At 39.6% G+C, this 23,901-nt stretch overlaps 3 protein-coding genes across 4 annotated transcripts in view; 2 read left to right on the top strand and 1 right to left on the bottom strand.

Annotated features, from left to right (window-relative positions):
- The window catches only part of LOC133421969 (vesicle-fusing ATPase), a 290,608-nt gene that overhangs the window by 105,273 nt on the left and 161,434 nt on the right, over nt 1-23,901 (bottom strand). The gene's annotated exons all lie outside the window — the stretch shown is intronic.
- On the top strand, nt 554-11,675 carry rpain (RPA interacting protein). 2 transcript variants are annotated; one of them, XM_061711422.1, is made up of 7 exons: nt 554-745; nt 876-1,073; nt 2,728-2,800; nt 4,102-4,213; nt 5,214-5,277; nt 6,767-6,907; nt 11,542-11,675. In XM_061711422.1, the coding sequence occupies exons 1-7, from the start codon at nt 674-676 to the stop codon at nt 11,566-11,568; spliced, it is 687 nt and encodes a 228-aa protein (XP_061567406.1). In that variant the 5' UTR covers nt 554-673; the 3' UTR covers nt 11,569-11,675. The 2 variants fall into 2 exon arrangements, with proteins under 2 accessions (XP_061567406.1, XP_061567405.1); XM_061711421.1 differs by lacking the exon at nt 11,542-11,675 and adding an exon at nt 9,347-9,514.
- On the top strand, nt 11,589-23,052 carry LOC133421699 (26S proteasome non-ATPase regulatory subunit 11A). Its single transcript, XM_061711420.1, has 12 exons — nt 11,589-11,745; nt 13,844-13,945; nt 17,838-18,034; nt 18,826-18,883; nt 19,106-19,300; nt 20,406-20,550; nt 20,717-20,777; nt 21,108-21,170; nt 21,288-21,413; nt 22,618-22,653; nt 22,774-22,825; nt 22,909-23,052. The coding sequence occupies exons 1-12, from the start codon at nt 11,655-11,657 to the stop codon at nt 23,049-23,051; spliced, it is 1,269 nt and encodes a 422-aa protein (XP_061567404.1). The 5' UTR covers nt 11,589-11,654; the 3' UTR covers nt 23,052.

Below are 23,901 nucleotides of genomic sequence, written 5' to 3'. Positions count from 1 at the left end.
AAAATTTGTTGGATTGTTGTAAAGATTCATATCCGGCACTATTTAAATCCTCATATTGTACATTTCTGTTTATCCCTGTTATACATTTTACTTTATTCTATCTGTCAGTTATCTCCATATGTATTTGTTTGCTTTTATATTTTTATTTTTTATCTTTTATTTTTATTCTTACTGTATTGCACCAATCACCACAACAAATTCCTTGTGTGTGTTGACAAACACACACAATAAACCCCCTTTCTGATTCTGATTCTGATTCTGATTCTGATTCTAAGGCAATCCTTGTCTTTCTTAAAGATGCAGGGATAGATAATAGGATATAAATGTTGTTATCTTATTTTATTTATTTAGGTATTTCCTTCCCCCCCCCCCCTTTAAGTTAGGCTGTAACCTGATGTAATAATTATCCTGATGTTACACGCTCCGATACAGCAGGTGGCGGTATGCACCTAATAACGTTGGTTGTGATCCGCCAATAAAGGATGAAGAAGAAGAAGTGTTGCGCTGCGGTCGGCAGCAGGGAACTACATTACCCATCACCCATTTCGCGACGGGGTAAATCAACTTCCGGGTAGACAGCTGAAAAGCAGAAATGTTTTGTTTTAGAAGTTTCTCTAGATTCAGTATGAGTGTTCTTAGTCTATAGATATGATATGTACTAATAACAGTTGCAATGGACCATTTAGACAAGCACCGTTCACTCTATAAAGGAACGACTCCGCCATGGAAAGAAACATATCGCAAGGCGAGTAGTAAAGCGCTGGTTAGCATTAATGCTGGTCGTCCGACTTTGAATCTTTATTTTGCATAGCGCTTTTCATACAAATAAAAAATGCAACATGTGCAACATATGTTTGTGTTGTTGCCTTTCCCAGCGCTGTGTGGAGCGGCTGAGGAACAGCCGGGCCAGGCTGCTGGACCAGTACCGGCAGATGGGGGAGAAGCCCGGCTCCTGCAGCTCCAGCCTGGTCCAGGAGGTGATGGAGCAGGAGTGGAGCGTCCTGCGGGCGGAGGACCAGGGCCGGGGGACCCGGGGGGGCCCGGGGGACGTGGCCTGGGACTCAGGGGCGCAGGTCGGGCTCTGGCACTTTGTACTTCTTATCGTTCAAACCAGGGAAACCTCCAAAAATGTTTCTAAGGGGGGGCCAGATGGGGCCACCTCAATTCTTGGGATGGACACCAAAACTAAAAGCCATCATTACAGGAGTGTGTGTGTGTGTGTGTGTGTGTGTGTGTGTGTGTGTGTGTGTGTGTGTGTGTGTGTGTGTGTGTGTGTGTGTGTGTGTGTGTGTGTGTGTGTGTGTGTGTGTGTGTGTGTGTGTGTGTGTGTGTGTGTGTGTGTGTGTGTATGTATGTGTATATATATATATATATATATATATATATATATATATATATATATATATGCTAATGTGCAAAATAACCGTCAGGGCGGCTAATGTAGAAAAACGACAGTAGCCGATGTCTGCGCACCATGAGCTTAAAAATTTATGTACTTTGCAAAATAGCCGTTTTTCTACATTAGCCGCCCTGCCGGTTATTTTGCACATTAGCCGGTTATTTTGCACATTAGCCGGCTATTTTGCAAAATAGCCGTTTTCTACATTAACCGTAATATTTATTTATTTATTTGTTTATTTATTTATTTATTTATTTATTTATTTTTGTTTGTTTTGTTTTTATTATTAGGCTCAGAAATACTTAAAGAAACGCCGACTGATATGCATTTGGCCCAAATGATTTGGGATGAAACGCATAACTGACCATAGTTTCTAAGTGACCGGCAAGTGTTTTTTTTTTTCTTTATTGAGGCAAGTGGGGTGGCCAGCAAATGTGTAGGGGGGGCCGTGGCCACCCCTGGCCCCCCCCTGGTGGCGCCACTGCACTGTATCTGCCACTTTGTACTTGGGCTGCGTCCGAAATCCCATCCTTCCACCCTAATGAGTAGCAAAAACAGTATGTGAAATTATTTAGTGCATCCGAAACATTAGTACGTACTCAATAGTATGTACTATCCATACTCATTCTGGAGAAATGTATTAGTGTGGATTGATGGACACTAGCTAAGCAGAAACTTCCCACAATGCAATGCAGCGGTGTTTGGTTGCGAAATGCTGCACAGATACGTATATGTCATAAGTAGAATATTAAGTAGAATAATATTATTATATAATATTAATATTAAAATATTGGTATATCATAATATTATATAATGTCATCTTGTTTGGGCCAGGATAAACAGGAAAGAGCGGAGCTGCTACTGCTGCTGTTACCATGGTAACAGCTGCTACTGCTGCTGTGGCAGGAGTTGTTACCATGGTAACAACTCCCCCTCCCAACGGCAGGAAGTGTCGTGTGTCTCTGAGTAGTACGTCCCAATTAATGCATACTACTGATATTTACTCAAAAGTGTGCCGGACTTACGTATAGTTTTTTTGAGTATATACTGTTTAGTTTGGCATTTCGGTAGCACCGAAGGTCTTCTTATCGTTCAAACACCCGGAGATTCTTGCCTCACAAATGTACATGAAAAATCTCAGAAATTCAGACTTTTCAACTCGCAAAATGCAGTGTGGTTAGATGGCACAAAGTGCAAGTGCTTCATTGTGAATTAGTTTATTTGGTTGGTTACAACGCTGGCGGCTTTAGAAGCCCCGTGCATATGTGAAGGTCTGTATGCAGCAAACATTGCAAACACTAAGATCTGATGAATTTTCTTGTAAACAGATGTTCAGTGGTGTGAAGGAGTACGATGAACTGGCAGTGCTGGAGGAAATCCAACAGGAGCTCATGTCTCAAGGTAAATTCTTAAGCTAAGCTGGTTCACTGTGCTGTCGGAAAAATTTAGACATTTCTTTAGAATAACTTTTTCAAGAAAAAAAAAAAGGCAGAACGGCCACTTAGTGGTTAGCACTTGTTGCCTCCCAGGAGGACGGTTCCTGGTTTTTTCTCCCCGTGCTTGCGTGGGGTCTCTCTGGATACTCCGGCTTCCTCCCACAGTCCAAAACCATGTATACTAGTTTATTAGAGGGTTTGCATTGATGTCATTTCCCCACTGGACCAGCCCCCTTACTCACACTGAGTGGAAAAACATCAGCAAAAACAGCTGCAACTAGTGGAGAAGACGGGATAACAGCTGATTATCAGCTTAAATTAAAGGCAGTTGGAATTGACAGTGACCCGTACAGTTACCCCAAGAACCAGTGATCCATGGACATTAATATTTGGTACAGTTACCAAGAACCAGTGGTCCATGGACATTAATATTTGGTACAGTTACCAAGAACCAGTGGTCCATGGACATTAATATTTGGCCACGAATCCAGTTTCCTGATATTTATATGTACTTAATTTCTACGCTAGAAATACACGAAGCAAAGCTTGAAGGCTTACAAAAGTCTTGACGCTTGGTCCGACTTCAAGGCAGGATTTGTTGGTGAAATTAAAGTGATGAGGACACAGAACTTTATGATTTGACAGTTTACATTACGAGAAGTTTTCTTTATTATATTTTACACCAGACGATACAATGTACAGCGTTGTATATAAACATCGTATATAAATATAGTCAGATAAAAATCACATTACCGTTCCGGCTGTATGTTTAAACCATGGATGTAAACTGTGGTTCAGTCAGCAGCGCCCCCTGCAGGTTTGGAGCCCTTCCGGTTGTAGTGACCGGTTATGAAGCGTTTTTCTTTTGAAGATGGTTTCTTGTTTTATATCGTTTTGTGCTTTGCATCGTTTCTCTATTTGCAGCGCGTTTGATGATGCTGCATTTGTCTTTGTTTTTTGCAGCACGTTTTTTCATTTGCACCACGTTCCTCTGTTTGTACCTGGTTTTGAGTTTGTGAATTTGAATCGTGTCTGTACTTGAAGCCATTTTCCTTAACTGAGACGCATTAGGCCGTTGCAGTGCGTTTGGCCCTTGTCTGCCACCGTAGAAACCCGCTGTGAAGTCGCATCTGTGTCGTCATGCGCATTATCTTTATAGAAGATGGATGGATAGATATATACGTTTTTCAGTATGTGCTGTATTGGACAGTGTCGATCTTTAACCTGTTTTTTTAACAAAACTGGTTGTTTTTCTTTGTGCCACAGAAATGTCAATAATAGAGGAGTATGAAAGGAACCTTCAGTTTGAACAGCAGTACATTTCATCTGTCGTGGAGGGAATGGAAGAGACGCATATTATCTGCCCCGTATGTCACACGTGAGTTCACATGTCGACTGCTTTCATTTAAATCAATCAATTACATCTTTCATTTCAAAAGACTGTGTTATCAATTGAGCTTATTTTGAGCTTTAGCTTATTAAAGATAAGATAAGATAAGATAAGAAATCCTTTAATAGTCCCCCAGAGGGGAAATTTCCAGATTACAGCAGCAAAGGGGATAGTGCAAAACACAAGAGGCATCAATATCACACAATATCACACAATATCACACAATAATAATAAAAATAAAAAACACTATAAACAGTATATACAATAATGATAATAATAATAAGAAGAAGGAGAATAAAAATAGTAATAAATAAAAAAATACTAGTATACAAAAAGAAAAACAGATAGATATTTACAGATGTTATTTATGCACGTTGCAGAGAATGGTATTGCACATTATTTTCCGGTATGTATATTTATTGTCAGGTTGTATGTGGTCTACTGTGCTGGTGCTGGTTGTGTAGTCTCACAGCTGCAGGGAGGAAGGACCTTCTGTAGAGCTCCTTCAGACACCTAGGGTGAAGGAGCCTGTCGCTGAAGGAGCTCTCCAGCGCTCTGAAGGTGTCCTTCATGGGGTGGGAGTCCTTCTCCATCATGGATGACAGCTTAGCCATCATCCTCCTCTCTCCCACCACCTGCACTGTGTCCAGAGAGCAGCCCACGACAGAGCCGGCCCTTTTGATGGTTTTGTCCAGCCTCTTTCTGTCTGCAGCTGTGATGTTGCTGCCCCAGCAGACCACTCCCTAAAAAATGGCTGATGCCACCACAGTGTTATAAAATGGTTTCAGGATGTTTCAGATGTTTTTATTTTAAATATTGTATTGAAATTACACCCAAATAGTATACATTTGTGACTCTTTCCACACCAAAGCAAGGTTTAGAGCAGCGATACGGTGCAGCTGGTGATAACTGATGACAGTGGTGACTGATGTATTAATAGTTTTTGCTTTAAATACACAAATTAACTTCAGCATTCATGATCTTGCAGGAACCACTTGACGATAAACAGCTACTTCATCTCCTGTACCTGTGGCCTTTACATCAACACTAAGGTTTGTTTGGAGTCTTCTCTAAAAAAATTTAAGTTTATGCAATTTTCTGTTGTTGTTGTTGTTGTTTTTTTGTTTTTTTTTTTTAACCCTCCTATTTTAAAATTTTGAGTAATTCTCCAAACAAATGTAATATACAGGACTGTCTCAGAAAATTTGAATATTGTGATTTTCTGTAATGCAATTAAAAAAACAAAAATGTCATACATTCTGGATTCATTATAAATCAACTGAAATATTGCAAGCCTTTTATTATTTTAATATTGCTGATCATGGCTTACAGCTTAAGAAAACTCAAATATCCTATCTCAAAAAATTTGAATATTCTGGGAATCTTAATCTTAAACTGTAAACCATAATCAGAAATATTAAAATAATAAAAGGCTTGCAATATTTCAGTTGATTTGTAATGAATCCAGAATGTATGACATTTTTGTTTTTTTAATTGCATTACAGAAAATAAAGAACTTTATCACAATATTCTAATTTTCTGAGACAGTCCTGTAAATGCACTACTAATGGCGCTTTTCCACTAGTACCTACTCGGCCCGACTCGACTCGCCCTCGTTTCTTTTCAACACCCAGAGCAGAAGTAGGAGGTTGGAGAAGCTGCTGTGACGTATTTCATTGCTTATCTAAAGAAAGAAGACAACAACACTAAAGATGTAGAACCTGGAGGAGATGATAGATGTGCTGCTGGGTCTGTGGCTTGTGTTTGATATCAAGTTAAAAAATTAGAGTGAGAGAAGCTTCAAGCGGCAACGTTTTTTTTTTTTGTTTGTTTGTCTCGGTGCTGCTGAAAAGTCAGCTGGAGCCGTGAGCAGCTATGAAGAGACAGAGCTCCTGGTAGATCTGGTCGTTCCTTATCTCCGTCTACATCCCTTTTTAATTCTCTCCTCAGCACCAGGTTTATGAACATCTGACCCTCAGAGTTGGATCATGAAACAGACTTTTGCTGCCGTTGCTGGTTGAATAAAATGAACAAGAATCCATCAGAGTCTCTTTCTCTGATTTCCTCATCCTGACTCAGACGTCTGACTCCAACCCCCCGACCAATCGGTGGTCTGTAGTGTGATGATGTAAGATACAGCCGACTCAGCTGCTTAGAACCTCGGCAGAATAGATACAGAAAAAGTATCTACTCGGTAGTTAGACCCCTAGTGGAGAAGCGCAAAGTGGAGTCGGGTTGAGTAGGTTCTAGTGGAAACGCGCCATAAATCAGCAAGTTCAGTGGACTAGATTCTTACGTTGAAGGAGCATGCACGTCAGTGAAACCTTTTTTTCTTTTTGTTCTCCGTATGTCTGGCACATAACCGCAGAATTAATAATAGAGCATCTTAAAATGTACAGAAAGACTCTAATCGACGATTAATGGGATCTTTGTGTTCCTTCTTTTGAGTAGCCTTTCTCATCGTGAAAGTAACAGACTGGGTGTGGTGGCTGTGCAGACGAAGGAAGACAGACGCGCGTAACGGCTTTCTGTTGTCTTTAGAACCGGAACATAACTCCGGAGGTCCTGCAGCATCTTCTAGAGTCCAGGGTGTCGGAGCACATGGAAGATTGTCTACACAACCCTGTTTTCTCTATCGCCCCCAACACAGAGAGCTCTCCCAGTTTGATGATGACCTGTAAGGTATGTGGACGTCACTGAGTGATCCAAGCAGTTATGGAGCTAGAACAGTCTCATAATTCACAAATACACACGCCGATCCACAAATGCACAGGACAAGTTTCACAAATGCACAGAACAATTCACACGTGCGTAGGACAAGATATACACAAATGTATTTTTGATGCACACACAAATATAACCGTATTTACAAACGTTTTTTGTCTGTGAGCTGCGCTGGATTTGCCTGTGACTTTTGAGATTGGCTGAAACAAAGGAAGACATCTGATTGGCTGCAGATCCTTCAGTGTTAAAAAAAAAAAACGTATTTGTGGATCGAGTCACGTCAGGGGAGTCTCAAAAGTCACACGCAAATCCAGCGCAGCTCACGGACAAAAAAACTTTTGTAAATACGGTTATATTTGTGTGTGCATCAAAAATACATTTGTATATCTTGTCCTACGCACGTGTGAATTGTTCTGTGCATTTGTAAATTTTGTTCTGTGCATTTGTGGATCGACATGTGCATTTGTGAATTATGAGACTGTTGTAGCTCCATAAGCAGTTCCCACCAAACACACGACCAGAGAGCAGAGCACCCACGTCTGTGGTGTTTCATACAGTTGCAACCACAAGTTTATATGCCGTGAAGTAAACGGCTTCTGTGTGTCATAGACAAATTAACTTTGGTGGGAAATGTGTAAACAATCTCCACAACAATAAAAGAGCCTATAAAGGGTTTGCATTGACATCACTGGACCAGCCCCCTTACTCACACTGAGTGGAAAAATATCAGCAAAAATGTCTGCAACCAGTGGAGAAGACTGAATAACAGCTGATTATGAGCTTAAATTAAAGTCAGTTGGACTTGACAGTGACCCGTACAGTTACCCCAAGAACCAGTGGTCCATGGACATTAATATTTGGTACAGTTACCAAGAACCAGTGGTCCATGGACATTAATATTTGGTACAGTTACCAAGAACCAGTGGTCCATGGACATTAATATTTGGTACAGTTACCAAGAACCAGTGGTCCATGGACATTAATATTTGGCCACCAATCCAGTTTCCTGATATTTATATGTACTTAATTTCTACGCCGGGGAAATACACGAAGCAAAGCTTGAAGATACAAAAGTCTTGACGCTTGGTCCGACTTCAAGGCAGGATTTGTTGTAGAAATTAAAGTGATGAGGGCACTGAACTTTATGATTTGACCGTTTAACGTTAGCTACCCAAAAATCCAACATTACCTGATACAAAATGGGAACCACAAATCCATGTTTCGGTGTCTGGAATCCAGTTTTTTCTGTGAATTGCAGCGATCCATTTGTCTCTATTAAGCTTATTTTTCGTCAGTCTGTAAAACGATAACTCTGATTTCTTACTAAATCTATGAGTACAGTCGATCGCACAACAGTTCTTTCCCATTTTAGATGTTTTCCAGTTGCTCAAACTGAAAGTTTACGCTGCCACTCAGTCTTTCTGACACTCAGTCTTTCTGACACCAGTGGGCGTAACCCGCTGTGAAGTCTCATCTGTGACGTCATGCACATTCCCTCTATAAAGATGTGGACAGCAGCCAGGAAAAGAGCAACATTATCCACAGTAAACACATACGGACATCAGCTCAGAGGTCACATAACGAGAGAGAAGCTGTTCCAAAACCATCTTAAGAAAGCCAGACTGCAGTAGTATTGAAAGACTCGTGTGAGCAAGAAGATCCACAACCTGGACCTGGTTCCACCAGTTCTGTGAGGAGAAATGGAGGCGTGTGGAACGCTTCTCAAACTATACTGGAGCCAACTTAAACTGTTCTCCATACATTACGTGTATGGACATTTCTCATTTTGAATGAAGTAATAAAAGAATAAAAGAAATCTGTAATTATTTAGACATTTTAAATCATAAAAAAGGGAAATTTTCCTAAACTTTAAGTTGGACAAGTCGGTTCAATTCAAAATACTTTATTACTCACTGATGGGAAATTACTAGAACTGTCTTATACTGTACAGGACTGTCTCAGAAAATTAGAATATTGTGATTTTCTGTAATGCAATTTAAAAAAAAAAAAAAAAAAAAAAAAAAAAGTCATACATTCTGGATTCATTACAAATCAACTGAAATATTGCAAGCCTTTTATTATTTTAATATTGCTGATCATGGCTTACAGCTTAAGAAAACTCAAATATCCTATCTCCAAAAATTAGAATATTCTGGGAATCTTAATCTTAAACTGTAAGCCATAATTGCATTACAGAAATTAAAAAACTTTATCACAATATTCTAATTTTCTGATACAGTCCTGTATGTAAACTTCTGGCTTTAACTGTTCATTTTTAATGACCAGGGAAAATGATTTCTTTTCTGCTGAAAGTTTGATGCTAATGAATCATCTGTTTTTGATCCAAAGGTTAATTTGTTGTCAACCTACTATATTTTTGTTCCCCTCTGCTTTCAGGTTTGTGACTACATGTCCGTTGTCCTATAAATCACCATCATCACTAACTTCCCTTGTAAAATTTTAGTGTTTTTGTTCTGTATCTTTTGTTAAATAAAGGCTATTGTTTCTATAATAAATGTCTTAATGCTTTTCTTCATTGTCTGTTGATGTCCAAACAAAACATGACTAAAATATTAAGTTAACCATTTACTCCCAAAAAACAAACATTTGCCAAAAATCTAATATCCACAAGTGTGTGACTAAGGTTTTCAGGTTTTATTTGCTCAATTGGAAGTAAAGAACCAAGTCTCTCAGCCACACTAGTCTGGGTAATGACATCAGTTTTTGTAACTATTTTTTGTTTTTACACATGCCTCACAAAATCAGAATTCTTGCAGGGTCAGTGGTCAGGTGGTAACTGAGTAAAATATTTCTTGCAAGTGCATATGTCTTGCATGCTGCAATAACTGTTTCATGAGCTTCGTTGCCAAAATATATTTTAGAATGTCTTTACTTATTTTTGGGAAATATGGTTGTAATAGCTTTCACAAATTTGCCAAAAGGAAAATGTATTTGAAAAGAATCATGTGCTTGTCTGGAATAAAACGCATGAGAAACGTGATCAATGAGTTTTATATGAACCACTGCCACATTTGTAATTGAAGTGCCGTGAGCCGACACGTTGTGATTTGGCGGTAGATTAATTGATTTGAAGATTTTATTTCCTACATGCATGATAAAAACAGTACAAAAAAGTGAAAAAACAGAATACAAAATATATATATATATATATATATATATATATATATCTCTCAAGTCCTACCCCTGAATCTTACATACATTCTTACATCTAACATTCTTACATATAACAAGACGAGTTTCAATAACTGTTCAATACAGTGATATAATACTCAATTATATGTATATATAAATATAGTCCAAATCAAGGCAAACAAAAAACAAAACAAACGCCCAGCATTAATTTGTGCTACTGACTATGTATGTACTAAAAGAAGTAATTATAATGTATAGTATTACATTATCATTACTTTACTATAACACTACAATATAATAGAGAACAATAGACAGCAATGGTATAACAATATACTTGAATAACTATATAAGAGTAGATATGCTGTATATACACTGGTTCATATATTTACTTTTTTAATCACAAAAATTACTATAAATCTATATATCGACATATCTATATATAGCTATAAATCAGTATATATTAATAGAGATATAGATACACAAATACTGTATGTATAATACAACTCAATATATCCATATACATATCTACATATAACATATCTATATCCATAATATACATCTATATATCTACATACAGGACTGTCTCAGAAAATTAGAATATTGTGGTTTTCTGTAATGCAATTATGGGGCATTTATGGGGACGGATAATTTGTGCAGATTACAAATAATATAATATATTACAAATAATAGCAGTGACCAAAACACCTGCAGAAATACTGCAGGAATGACATAGCAGCAGTTAAATGCAGCCTTCTGTAAGCTTTAAATATCCACTGGGCTTACATCAAATACATCAAAACACAACAATAAAAAACACTTTTCTGAACTTATCAATATGATTCTGTCCTTCACAGGATAAGTAAAATGGACGACTGCAAAAACTCAAAATCTTAACAAGAATATTTGTCTTATTTCTAGTTAAAATGTCTCATTTTAGTAAAAAAATCTCATTACACTTAAAACAAGACTCATCACTGGAAAAAACAACAATTTTCACCTGTTTCAAGTAGATTTTCACTTGAAATAGGTAGAAAAATCTTGTCCCACTGGCAGATTTTCCTACTTATTTCAAGTGAAAATTTACTTGAAACAGGTGAAAATTGTCAAATAAGTTATTTTTCTGGTGTTATTTTTCTGGTGATGACTCTAAATGTTGAAATAGCAGTAAAACCACATTCATTGATGAAATGACATAAGGGATGGAAAGGGGGGATGGCAGTTTTACAGGGGGGATGATTTGGACCGTTTTTATTTCAGGGGGGATGATTTGGACCGTTTTTATTTCAGGGGGGGATGATTTGGACCGTTTTTATTTCAGGGGGGGATGATTTGGACCGTTTTTATTTCAGGGGGGGGATGCCATTCCCCCTCAACTCCAGTACTGAGTGTATCTTTTTTTAAATTGTGATATGTTTTGACTTTGTTTGCTCCATGCTCAGGCTGTTGTTGCCCGGCCTCACCGGTAGGGGGCAGCACCGGTCCGAGCCCGCGCCTGCGAGGCGGGAAGCGAGCCGGCAGAGAGAGAGCGAGAGAGCAGAGCAGCAGCGGAAAGATGGCCGCCGCGGCTGTGGCTGAGTTTCAGAGAGCGCAGTCTCTTCTCGGGACAGACCGGGATGCCTCCATCGATATCTTACACTCTATAGGTAATTATATTCCTTACAGCGCGACGGTAGGAAGGAGATGTTTTTATGTTTAGACAGGAAGTGCACACTCTCCCCCCCGGCTATTTGCTATTCATTGGCTATACTGAATTATGGTTCCGCGTTACACCGACGCGTACCCTACGGCGTCGGCTCTGCGTAGGCTCTGCGTCGGTGTAACGCGGGACCATAAATCAGCCTTAACGGTGCTAGGTAGCTGCTGGGCTCCACCGTGAGTCAGCAGGGCCGGCTCGGACCGGCCTGTTTCCCCCGCTCGTTACCGTGACTCAGCGGCGGCAGCAGCGGCAGCAGCAGCCCGGTTAGGCGGCTCCTGGCCCCGCCGTCCCTCGCTGTCTCCACCGTGAGTCAGCAGCAACAGCCCGGCCAGAGGAGCTGCTGTTTAGCTGCCCGGCTCATTCATTGGAGCAGAAACTTCTGGGACTTCTGATAAACTGTCACTACCGGTACGTTTCTGACAGCTACTGGCAGGCTCTCAAACCCCCAAAGAATTTACATTTCTGATCCAAAATATAATGTCTTAATCAAGGGATTTTAATCCCAGACAAAAAAATGTGAGGATTTTATTAGAAACTGTTTTATTGAAAACCTGTTCCCTGAAAGACAAAACAAAAATGGCATTCTACACAAATTTGATAAAAAATCCACTACTAAATTAAGAATATTGTATCTAACATTACCTAATCCCCCCCAAAGTGAAAGAAAAACACTTCAAAATTATGAACAACACACAGGACTGTGTCAGAAAATTAGAATATTGCGATTTTCTGTAATGCAATTACAAAAACAAAAATGTCATACATTCTGGATTCATTACAAATCAACTGAAATATTGCAAGCCTTTTATTATTTTAATATTGCTGATCATGGCTTACAGCTTAAGAAAACTCAAATATCCTATCTCAAAATATTAGAATATTCTGGGAATCTTAATCTTAAACTGTAAACCATAATCAGCAATATTAAAATAATAAAAGGCTTGCAATATTTAAGTTGATTTGTAATGAATCCAAAATGTATGACATTTTTGTTTTTTTATTTGCATTACAGAAAATAAAGAACTTTATCACAATATTCTAATTTTCTGAGACAGTCCTGTATATCCTTCCAAAGAACTACTCAGATCACGTTTTGGTTTTGATGATAATATTTGTTCATTCTGTGAAAATGACACAGACTACGGACCATATATTTTTCTCATGTGGTGTGGTACTTATGTTCTGGCTTGACATTCACAAATGGATAAAGCAAAGGATTTTATTCTTCCCAACTTCTATTTCTAGAGATAATATAACATTTGGCATGTTTTTACAAAACAAAAGTGATGAGCTGTTGTAATGTAATCCTCTGTATAGCCAAATTCTTTATTCATAAAAATAGATATTTAAAGTCATCCCCCAAATTTTTTTTTTTTTAAATGAATTTGGATTATATTTAAAATCTCTAAAACTAATAACTGAAACAAAAGCACAAAAAATGTATAAAGTGTTAAGACATTTTTCCACTGATTTAGAAGACTGATATCCTTACTTACCCCTTGTATGATGGACCTTGTTGTATTATTTTACTTAAATGTCATGTATTTAATTTATTTATTATTGTTTGTACCTTATTTTCATATTATATTACTGTATAATTGTCATGGGACATTCAATCTCTACACACTTTATTCTCAGGTTTACATACAGTGTCCAATCTACTGTTCCCTTTATCAACCTTGTTTCGTTTACAAATGCATTTGTATGGAATGTATATTTTCCATGTTTCTTTTATAATGAACCTTTTGACACAAAAGAATTGGAAGAAAAAAATAAAAAAGGCTTGTCAATTCTCAGGCCGATAAGGAAACTGCAGGAAAGTGGAGTTGGTGCTCTAACATCATTGTCTTTGCCGGTGCACTATAATGAACATTGACGTGGTTTACTGAAGCAGATACGTGTCGCTGTTTATGTCTAATATGTCAGTTCACGAAAGAACTTTATTAAAACCCACTCTTAAGGGCCGTAAACAAGGATCAGCATTTTCCGACAGTGATTCACGTTTGAAACGATCAGATTACATCATAGTTGTGTGTGTGTCACAGTGAAGCGGGACATCCAGGATAGTGATGAGGAGGCGGTGCGTGTGAAGGAGCAGAGCATCCTGGAGCTCGGTGGTCTGCTGGCAAAGACGGGACAAGCTGCAGGTAACCAATATCATGTCTGCAATTTAAACCACTCAGCGGTCCAAACACAATGTTACACGGAGAAAGGTTAGCCGCAAGACAAATCAGAGAAACCCCTCAGCTGATAAGTGACAGAGTTGAGAGCTCATGATGAGCCTCTGCTAAGTGTGTTGTTGTCTTGGAAACTAAAAGTAAGCAATTACTCAAACTCACTGAATCAAAAATATTTATATTAGGTAGTGAGTTTATATCAAGGGCTGTAATTTCACAGTATACCAGTAATTTCAACAAATTTGTAAGATTGTTAAGGCTGGATTATGGTTCTGCAACAAAGCGACGCCGAGTGCGCGCCGCAGGTTGCGCCGCGCCGTGCAATCCCCACGCCGTGCCTGACGCACCTCCCACAAATTGTAACTACGTGTCAAGAGGTCGCAGGGATTGGTTTGCTTGGTAGCAACGCATTTCCGTTTCCGGTTTGTGAAGCAATCGTGAACTTTCAGCGTTTTTTTTTTTTCATGTAGGTATGTGATTTTTTTTTTTTTTTTTTTTTTTTTTTTAAATTAGTTTTTTTGCACAATAGTTGTCCTTATCTCTTTGATTCACTGTGACCGGAAAAGTCGCATTCTGCTTAAAAGTAGGTCAATATCAACTTCATTAAGTTTGCACAATGCATGGTTTCAAAATTAACTTTATCTGAATATTATATTTAACATTCACAATGACTAAATCTGGAGACAATTAATACATAATTCATATGTAAACTAGGGCTGCAACTAACAACTATTTTAATAGTCGACTAGTCACCGACTATTGAAACGATTAGTCGACTAATCGGATAATAATTTGTTTTTAAATTTAGTATGAGGTTGCTTTTCTGCCGAGATGAGGTGCCAGATGATAATAAACACAAGAAAGATGGCACTAGAGCCCTGATATAGCGGGACTGTTTTCTTCATCCTGCTCCCGCCCGCATCCGCAAAACTCTGAGAATTCATGCCCGTATGGCGCACAATAATAGAGATGCATTGATTTAGTGTCTTTTCCCGTCCCGCAAGAGAAATGTCCTTGACAAATCTATCTGATTTAATGTTAACATGATCATTGTGGAGTTTGATGGATAATTGACAGTTCATAGGTCACCTGACCGACAGTTAGATGCAAATCCATCATTATCATCACACAAGCTTTTTCGCCTATCGCGCTGCATCAATTATGTGATTGAGGTTATAGCAACGAGAGTAGGTGTGAGTGGCTCAAATAATACCAATTAATAACATGAAATAAACAAAGTTAACGAATGAAACAAATTAATTTAACAAATGATAATAGGCTTAATATCTTACCAAGGCGAGTCTGTTTCGTTCAACACTCCGACGCGCTTTCTCTTCAAATGCATTACCGGCGTGCTCCGTGAAAAGCAAGGTCGGCTTTGCAAACCTTGCAATTAATCTTTTTATTCCCCGTATCGAGGCTAAAATGCTCCCAAACTTTTGAAGTTTTATTACCCGCTGCTGCTGAGACGCTATCGTGAATGCGCAACTCTCGGCAGAGATTGTATTGAAGTGAGACGCCTCACTCCGTTGGAAAAACACGTCTGGCGACAATTGTCGACAATGGCGCGCACGCAGTGTGGCCCCCTGCTTAATCTAGTTGAAGACCCCTGCTGTAGAGGATGTTTTGGCCGATTAAGACTGAAAATGAAATGGCGCTGGACATGGATGGAAGAAATGGGCGGAGACGGCAGGTGTTTCGGTAGCTGGTGCCAGAAGAGAGCCAGGTGCTTTTGCACGCTCTGCTCTAAAAAGATACTGTCCGCCAGTAGCGGGAAAAAAGTTGTACCTCGCCACGAAGGTACCGGGAGCAACAGCTGACGTAGCGGTGCCAACGGCTGACCGGGTTTATGATGCGAACACCCGTGTGTGCTCGTTCATTGCTGAACAGCTCAACCGCTTGTAAATCTATGTAAAAAAAAAATAGCTGTTGATAAAAAAGCTTTGACGAACCTGACCTTTTCTAATCAGCCAGTTATATGAATACTCATGGCATACATACCTGTCAAGTTTTGGATTTAGAAATAAGGGAAATTTTCCACCACCCGCTGTCCAACCAGCCCAACCGAGGTCCAGTATTAGATTTTACAGACAGGTTTACAAGATATTTAAAATATCTACCTGTCAATCACTTACAAACTATTATTATTATTATTTTTTTTTATAGATTTTTTTTTTAGATTTTTTTGGGCTCTAGTGGCCCTCTATTGAAGATGCAGACTGGAAAGGGGTAGAGAGAGAGAACGGGGATGACACGCAGCAAAGGTGCGCAGGCCGGGATTCGAACCTGCGACCGCTGCAGGAGGAGGACTGTAGCCTCAGTATATGAGCCGCTGCTTAACCCACTGCGCCACCGAGCGGCCCACTTACAAACTATTATGTGCTCTTTACGTACATTTGTTGACACTAAAATGCTGTGGACATTCCTCTGTATGCAATTCCTATAATAGTCTAAATGAAAACACAAAGGGGAATTAAAGCACATTTATTTATTTTAAATATTTTCAGTTTATATACAAATTGATTGTCTTCAAGTGAAAGATTTTCTTTTAATTTGTCATTTACACTCATGTGGGTCTCTGGCTGCCATGTTTAGATATATTTACATGAAGTCTTCGCTTTTCTGGCAGAAACGTCTTCTTTCTCATTACATCCATCCATCTGATTTGTTTGTGAGAACTGCCCCCCAGACGACAGCAAGGGCCAGTTCTCGCAAAGTTAGTGAGAATTCAGTTTGTGGAGGCACAATAACCCTTTTTAAAAATCATTATATTATAAAACGGGAAAATACTAATACGGGAGCACGGTGGGAAATAGCCGGTAAAATACGGGAGTTTCCCGGCCAAAACGGGAGACTTGACAGGTATGGACACAGCAGTAGAGTTTAAAAAAACGTCTGTCAGAGAAACTCAAAAAGAGTGTTTTCATTAAACATTGATGAAGCCACCAGCCAGAGCAGGACAAAATTATGAAAGTACTTGTTCACTTTTTTCATGATGATACGGCCAGAGTAACAACTCAACATCTGGCAAGCAGAAAAGTATAGAATGGGCCACTAGCCGTCAGCCCTCGAAACAGAGTTAGCCAGACATGACGATGGAAAACATAGATAACTAGATAACCAGCGATGGCACAGATGCTACACTACACTCATATCATGGGTCTGGATTTGGATTGTGTTTGACTGTGTTGTGACCGCCAGCATATTTTCATTATTAGCATCATATTTTTGATCCTTCTTGACTTCTGTCAGAAGTGAAAACACTGACTGATGACAGCTGCTCTGTTCAGAACTCTAGACTGGAGCGATCCGTCATGTTTCTTCTTCTTTCTGGGGGACAGATTTGTGCCGGCTGCAGTTATGGGGGCGTATTCGTACGTTCCAGTCGGGTTGGTGTGCCCGACTCGGGCAGATGGCAGATATTTTGTTTGTGATTCCCATTTTTTTGTCTACCATGAAAGTTGTCGACTTCTCACAGCTCCTCCGCGCTGCACCCAACTTCAAGGGATCTTTGACAGAGGTCGCATTTTACTTTTATAGTGAGTAATGCTCTCAAACAGTAGAAAATAAATAACGTTGCATCTCTTGTAAACCGAGTTTTTAAACACCACCATGAACAAAGAAGGAAATAACAGACCAAATAAAATGTGAAAAGTTGAAAGTAATAAGTTGCACCTCTGTAAAGATTTGAGCAGAATGAAAGAGAGACATCTCAAAAAGGTGAAGATCTCAGCTGATTTGTCTATAAATGAAAGGGATTACCTTTCTGTTTATATAGGCATCCCTTGTTTAATAAATAAAGGGGATTCAGATGTAGCCAGTGACAACGGGAAACTAAAACCCCCTCCCACCTTCTCACCAGAGCTTGGCGGCCTGCTGAAGTATGTCCGGCCCTTCCTCAACTCCATCTCCAAGGCCAAGGCAGCCCGGCTGGTCCGCTCCCTCCTGGACTTGTTCCTGGACATGGAAGCTGCCACCGGCCAGGAGGTCGACCTCTGCCTGGAATGCATCGAGTGGGCCAAGGCCGAGAAGAGGACCTTCCTCCGACAGGCCCTGGAGGTGAGACTTGAATTAAACCGAGGTGACCTTGAAATTAGGAATGAAGTTGTTAAATAGTCTTCAGGCTGCACTTACTGTGTGAGAAGAGAGAAAAGTGTATTTCACAAATACCTGTATCAGAACAATAGTAATTCAGTTTTATGTATACAGGACTGTCTCAGAAAATTATAATATTGTGATAAAGTTCTTTATTTTCTGTAATGCAAAAATGTCATACATTCTGGATTCATTACAAATCAACTGAAATATTGCAAGCCTTTTATTATTTTAATATTGCTGATCATGGCTTACAGCTTAAGAAAACTCAAATATCCTATCTCAAAAAATTAGAATATTCTGGGAATCTTAATCTTAAACTGTAAACCATAATCAGCAATATTAAAATAATAAAAGGCTTGCAATATTTCAGTTGATTTGTAATGAATCCAGAATGTATGACATTTTAGTTTTTTTAATTGCATTACAGAAAATAAAGAACTTTATCACAATATTCTAATTTTCTGAGACAGTCCTGTAGAGCGTCTATTACAACTGAAGTTGTCTCTAGGATCTTTCCACAGACCAGAACATAAAGTAGTTCAAATTGGACAAATACATATAGTAAGACAGTGCAGCTTGAATAAATAATTGATCGTGGGGTGTGATTGACAGTGTGTGTGTGTGTGTGAGACAACTTTGATGAAATGTTTTGATCTACTTCACATATTGACTACTGTAAGTATTAGTATAACGAAGTAAGAAAAGCCCAACAGATTTGGTGTTCAGATATTAACGTACCCCTCTCTCCTCAGGCTCGACTTATATCACTGTATTTTGACACAAAGTGCTACACGGAGGCACTACAACTTGGTGAGTGTTAAATCTCCTGCAGTTTCTGTATTTGCCTGACACTGAGAATATATAGATAGAGGACAAAAGCAAACCCGTGTCTAGCACTTTGTTTTTAACTTTCGTCCTCTTGTCAGTTCTGGTTTTTACGTAAGGAATAGTTTTTTTTTTTTTTTTTGTTTTCATTGTATAAATTCCACTTGACCAGCTCTGTGCTGACTCTCAACTCTCTTCCTCCTCCAGGCTCCCAGCTGCTGCAGGAGCTGAAGAAGATGGATGATAAAGCCCTGCTGGTGGAGGTGCAGCTGCTGGAGAGTAAGACCTACCATGCTCTCAGTAACCTGCCCAAGGCCCGGGCTGCTCTCACTTCTGCCAGGACGACTGCCAACGCAATCTACTGCCCCCCCAAACTACAAGCAGCTTTAGACATGCAGTCAGGTACGACACAAACACCACCGCTTTGAGCTCATCAAATCATGACGAATGGAAGAACCCTCTGCTGTAGTTTCCTCTCAAATAGAGGGAATGCAATGACGTGAAAGATGTGACTTCACAGCGGGTTTCGCCCACTGAGTGTCGGAGAGACTGAGTGTCGGAGAGACTGAGTGTCGGAGAGACTGAGTGTCGGAGAGACTGAGTGTCGGAGAGACTGAGTGTCGGAGAGACTGAGTGTCGGAGAGACTGAGTGTCGGAGAGACTGAGTGTCGGAGAGACTGAGTGTCGGAGAGACTGAGTGTCGGAGAGACTGAGTGTCGGAGAGACTGAGTGTCGGAGAGACTGAGTGTCGGAGAGACTGAGTGTCGGAGAGACTGAGTGTCGGCGTAAACTTTCAGTTTGACCAACTGGAAAACATCTAAAATGGGAAAGAGCTGTTGTGCGATCGACTGTACTCATAGATTTAGCAAGAAATCAGAGTTATCGTTTTACAAACTGCTGAAAAATAAGCTTAAGGGAGACAAATCGCTGCAATTCACAGAAACAACTGCATTCCAAAAAACCTAAACGTGGATTTGCGGTTCCCATTTTGTATCAGGTAATGTTGGATTTTTGGGTAGCTAATGTTAAACAGTCAAATCATAAAGTTCAGTGTCCTCATTGCTTTAATTTCTCCAACAAATCCTGCCTTGTAGTCAGACCAAGTGTCAAGACTTTTGTAAGCCTTCAAGCTTTGCTTCGTGTATTTCCCCGGCGTAGAAATTAAGTACATATAAATATCAGGAAACTGTACCAAATATTAATGTCCATGGACCACTGGTTCTTGGTAACTGTACCAAATATTAATGTCCATGGACCACTGGTTCTTGGTAACTGTACCAAATATGAATGTCCATGGACCACTGGTTCTTGGTAACTGTACGGGTCACTGTCAAGTCCAACTGACTTTAATTTAAGCTGATAATCAGCTGTTATCCCGTCTTCTCCACTAGTTGCAGCTGTTTTTACCACTCAGTGTGAGTAAGGCGGCTGGTCCAGTGGGGAAGTGACGTCATACCCTCTATACTGAATCTGATGTCTGTCACTCTTTGTTTTCATGTGTTTCTAGGGATCATTCATGCAGCAGAGGAGAAGGACTGGAAAACGGCGTACTCCTACTTCTACGAAGCCTTTGAGGGCTACGACTCCATCGACAGCCCCCGAGCTATCACAGCGCTTAAATACATGCTGCTGTGCAAAATCATGCTCAATCTGTAAGCGATAAACCAACACACATGCAGACAGCAGAATCTATCACCCTGTACAAGCCTGTGGTGGTAGTAATTTCCACTAATGTCATGAAATCTTCCAGACTTCTTTAGTGAGTTGCAAGAATAAAGGTGTTTTCTATAAAGGTGTTTTCTATCCCATATCTTTCAGGCCAGACGATGTTCAGGCTCTCACCAGCGGCAAGCTAGCGCTGCGGTATGCAGGCAGACAGGTATCACTCTCTCCGAAGAGTTTCCCTTCTAACATTTGCCGGGATTGTCTGGACCTTTAACCTCTGTCAGCACTCAATAAGTTTTCCACTAACTTTAATATTGCACAACAACAGTACAGATTAATCCACTACATTAGTGTTATTGTACAAAGCATTCAGAAGTGCCAACACTTTAGATTATTTCTGTCCCTTAAAGATTTCTACCCTGATTTTAATTTAAAAATTTTTTAGAATAAACTAAAGTGTAATTTTCTTCAGGCTCTCAGGAAAAACCTTGCATTCACTGTTATTGTTCCTTAGACATTTGTTCAATACTCATTTTTCTTGTAGACGGACTCTCTGAAATGCGTTGCACAAGCCAGCAAGAACCGGTCACTGGCAGACTTTGAGAAGGTACGTTTCCACACTTTGATGTTCCCCGACTGTGGAAAAAACCGGAAACTGCTGTGATTTGAACATGTTTTTTTAGCATTTCTGATGAATAAATGTCCTGTTCCAAACCGTCTTAAGGCTTTAACGGAGTACAAAGCGGAGCTGAGGGATGACCCCATCATCAGCACCCACCTGACCAAGCTGTACGACAACCTGCTGGAGCAGAACCTGATCAGGGTCATCGAGCCGTTCTCCAGGGTCCAGGTAACGATCTTCTGTTCAACTTTACTCAAGGTTGAATGAGGATAAACTTGAAGTACAATTAATAGAGGGTTTGCATTGACGTCACTTCCCCACTGGACCAGCCCCCTTACTGGCTCTGAGTGGTAAAAATGTCTGCACGTAGTGGAGAAGACGGGATAACAGCTGATTATCAGCTTAAATTAAAGGCAGTTGGACTTGACAGTGACCCGTACAGTTACCAAGAACCAGTGGTCCATGAACATTAATATTTGGTACAGTTACCAAGAACCAGTGGTCCATGGACATTAATATTTGGTACAGTTACCAAGAACCAGTGGTCCATGGACATTAATATTTGGTACAGTTACCAAGAACCAGTGGTCCATGGACATTAATATTTGGTACAGTTACCAAGAACCAGTGGTCCATGGACATTAATATTTGGTACAGTTACCAAGAACCAGTGGTCCATGGACATTAATATTTGGTACAGTTACCAAGAACCAGTGGTCCATGGACATTAATATTTGGCCACCAATCCAGTTTCCTGATATTTATATGAACTTAATTTCTACGCCGGGGAAATACACGAAGCAAAGCTTGAAGATACAAAAGTCTTGACGCTTGGTCCGACTTCAAGGCAGGATTTGTTGTAGAAATTAAAGTGATGAGGACACTGAACTTTATGATTTGACCGTTTAACGTTAGCTACCCAAAAATCCAACATTACCTGATACAAAATGAGAACCACAAATCCACGTTTCGGTGTCTGGAATCCAGTTGTTTCTGTGAATTACAGCGATCCATTTGTCTCTCTTAAGCTTATTTTTCATCAGTCTGTAAAACGATAACTCTGATTTCTTACTAAATCTATGAGTACAGTCGATCACACAACAGCTCTTTCCCATTTTAGATGTTTTCCAGTTGCTCAAACTGAAAGTTTACGCTGACACTCAGTCTTTCTGACACTCAGTCTTTCTGACACTCAGTCTTTCTGACACTCAGTCTTTCTGACACTCAGTCTTTCTGACACTCAGTCTTTCTGACACTCAGTCTTTCTGACACTCAGTCTTTATGACACTCAGTCTTTATGACACTCAGTCTTTCTGACACTCAGTCTTTCTGACACTCAACCCGCTGTGAAGTCTCATCTGTGACGTCATGAACATTCCCTCTATACTGCAAGGGTTTTGAAACATTCTGCTTTTCTGTTTTGTCTTAACAGATTGCACACATCTCCTCCCTCATCAAACTCCCTAAAGTAAGTTTGGGATCCCGCTAGACTGCTGTTCCGTTTTAGATGTCCAGTTTCATCATGCACTATTTCAGGCTCTGCCGTTTACTGGTTGGTGTTTACTGTCAGATTGTGTGCACATTGCAGGGAGACGTGGAGAGGAAATTATCCCAGATGATCCTGGATGAGAAGTTTCATGGTACGAGTTTACAACACTTGTTTTATGTCCGTGTTTCTTTGCTCTAAACACTCATGTTTGGGAGTTTTCTATCTGCCTGCCAGGTATTTTGGACCAAGGTGAAGGTGTTATGATCGTCTTTGACGAGCCGGTGGTGGACAAGACGTACGAAGCCGCGCTGGAGACCATCCAGAACATGAGTAAAGTGGTCGACTCGCTTTACAACAAAGCAAAGAAACTCACATAAGGTCAGTCCATATCATGGTCAACTTTTTATTTTTTTAGCTGCAGAAAGATCCACAGTGTCAAATGTGTACCAAAGCAATGGAATGATTTGCAAATCAATACAGAGCATTAAACATGCCAGCATTTTCAAAATTGACATTTCTTTTACAAGTTCATGAAATATACAGGACTGTCTCAGAAAATTTGAATAATGTGATAAAGTTATTTATTTTCTGTAATGCAATTTAAAAAAAAAAAAAAAAAAAAAAAAAAAAAAAAAGTCATACATTCTGGATTTATTACAAATCAACTGAAATATTGCAAGCCTTTTATTATTTTAATATTGCTGATCATGGTTTACAGTTTAAGATCAAGATTCCCAGAATATTCTAATTTTTTGAGATAGGATATTTGAGTTTTCTTAAACTGTAAGCCATGATCAGCAATATTAAAATAATAAAAGGCTTGCAATATTTCAGTTGATTTGTAATGAATCCAAAATGTATGACATTTTTGTTTTTTAATTGCATTACAGAAAATCACAATATTCAAATTTTCTGAGACAGTCCTGTATATTATTATTTTTACATATTTATATTTAATATTTGCTTTCATTTAGATCATTTTTCTATGCTTATTTGCTCAAAACTGAGTGAAATCTTTCTTTAAAATCTCCTCAGAGAAACTGAAACCATCTGCTTCCTGTCCGGAGTGTGGTGGGCCAGTGGGATCCCAGTGAAACGCTGGGGGGGGGATTCACACACCTAACAACCCGGCATCAACTCCACCTGCGTGTCCAACAGCAGACGGCCCAACAGAACCCACCCTGACAGGAGGACTGCTCCTCTCTGCTCTCCTCCTTCCTGTCACTC

The sequence above is a fragment of the Cololabis saira genome, chromosome 21 (assembly GCF_033807715.1).
Source record: "Cololabis saira isolate AMF1-May2022 chromosome 21, fColSai1.1, whole genome shotgun sequence".
NCBI lineage: Eukaryota > Metazoa > Chordata > Actinopteri > Beloniformes > Belonidae > Cololabis > Cololabis saira.
This window is presented reverse-complemented; position numbering and strand designations above follow the sequence as displayed.

Excerpts from the sequence above, each read along its gene's own strand:
- LOC133421699 (XM_061711420.1), top strand. The coding sequence starts at position 11,655 with ATGGCCGCCGCGGCTGTGGCTGAGTTTCAGAGAGCGCAGTCTCTTCTC. Across the intron at positions 19,301-20,405 it reads AGCTTTAGACATGCAGTCAG|GGATCATTCATGCAGCAGAG; the intron begins GTACGACACAAA and ends ATGTGTTTCTAG. Across the intron at positions 20,551-20,716 it reads TGCAAAATCATGCTCAATCT|GCCAGACGATGTTCAGGCTC; the intron begins GTAAGCGATAAA and ends CATATCTTTCAG.
- rpain (XM_061711421.1), top strand. The coding sequence starts at position 674 with ATGGACCATTTAGACAAGCACCGTTCACTCTATAAAGGAACGACTCCG. Across the intron at positions 4,214-5,213 it reads ATCTGCCCCGTATGTCACAC|GAACCACTTGACGATAAACA; the intron begins GTGAGTTCACAT and ends ATGATCTTGCAG. Across the intron at positions 5,278-6,766 it reads GCCTTTACATCAACACTAAG|AACCGGAACATAACTCCGGA; the intron begins GTTTGTTTGGAG and ends TGTTGTCTTTAG.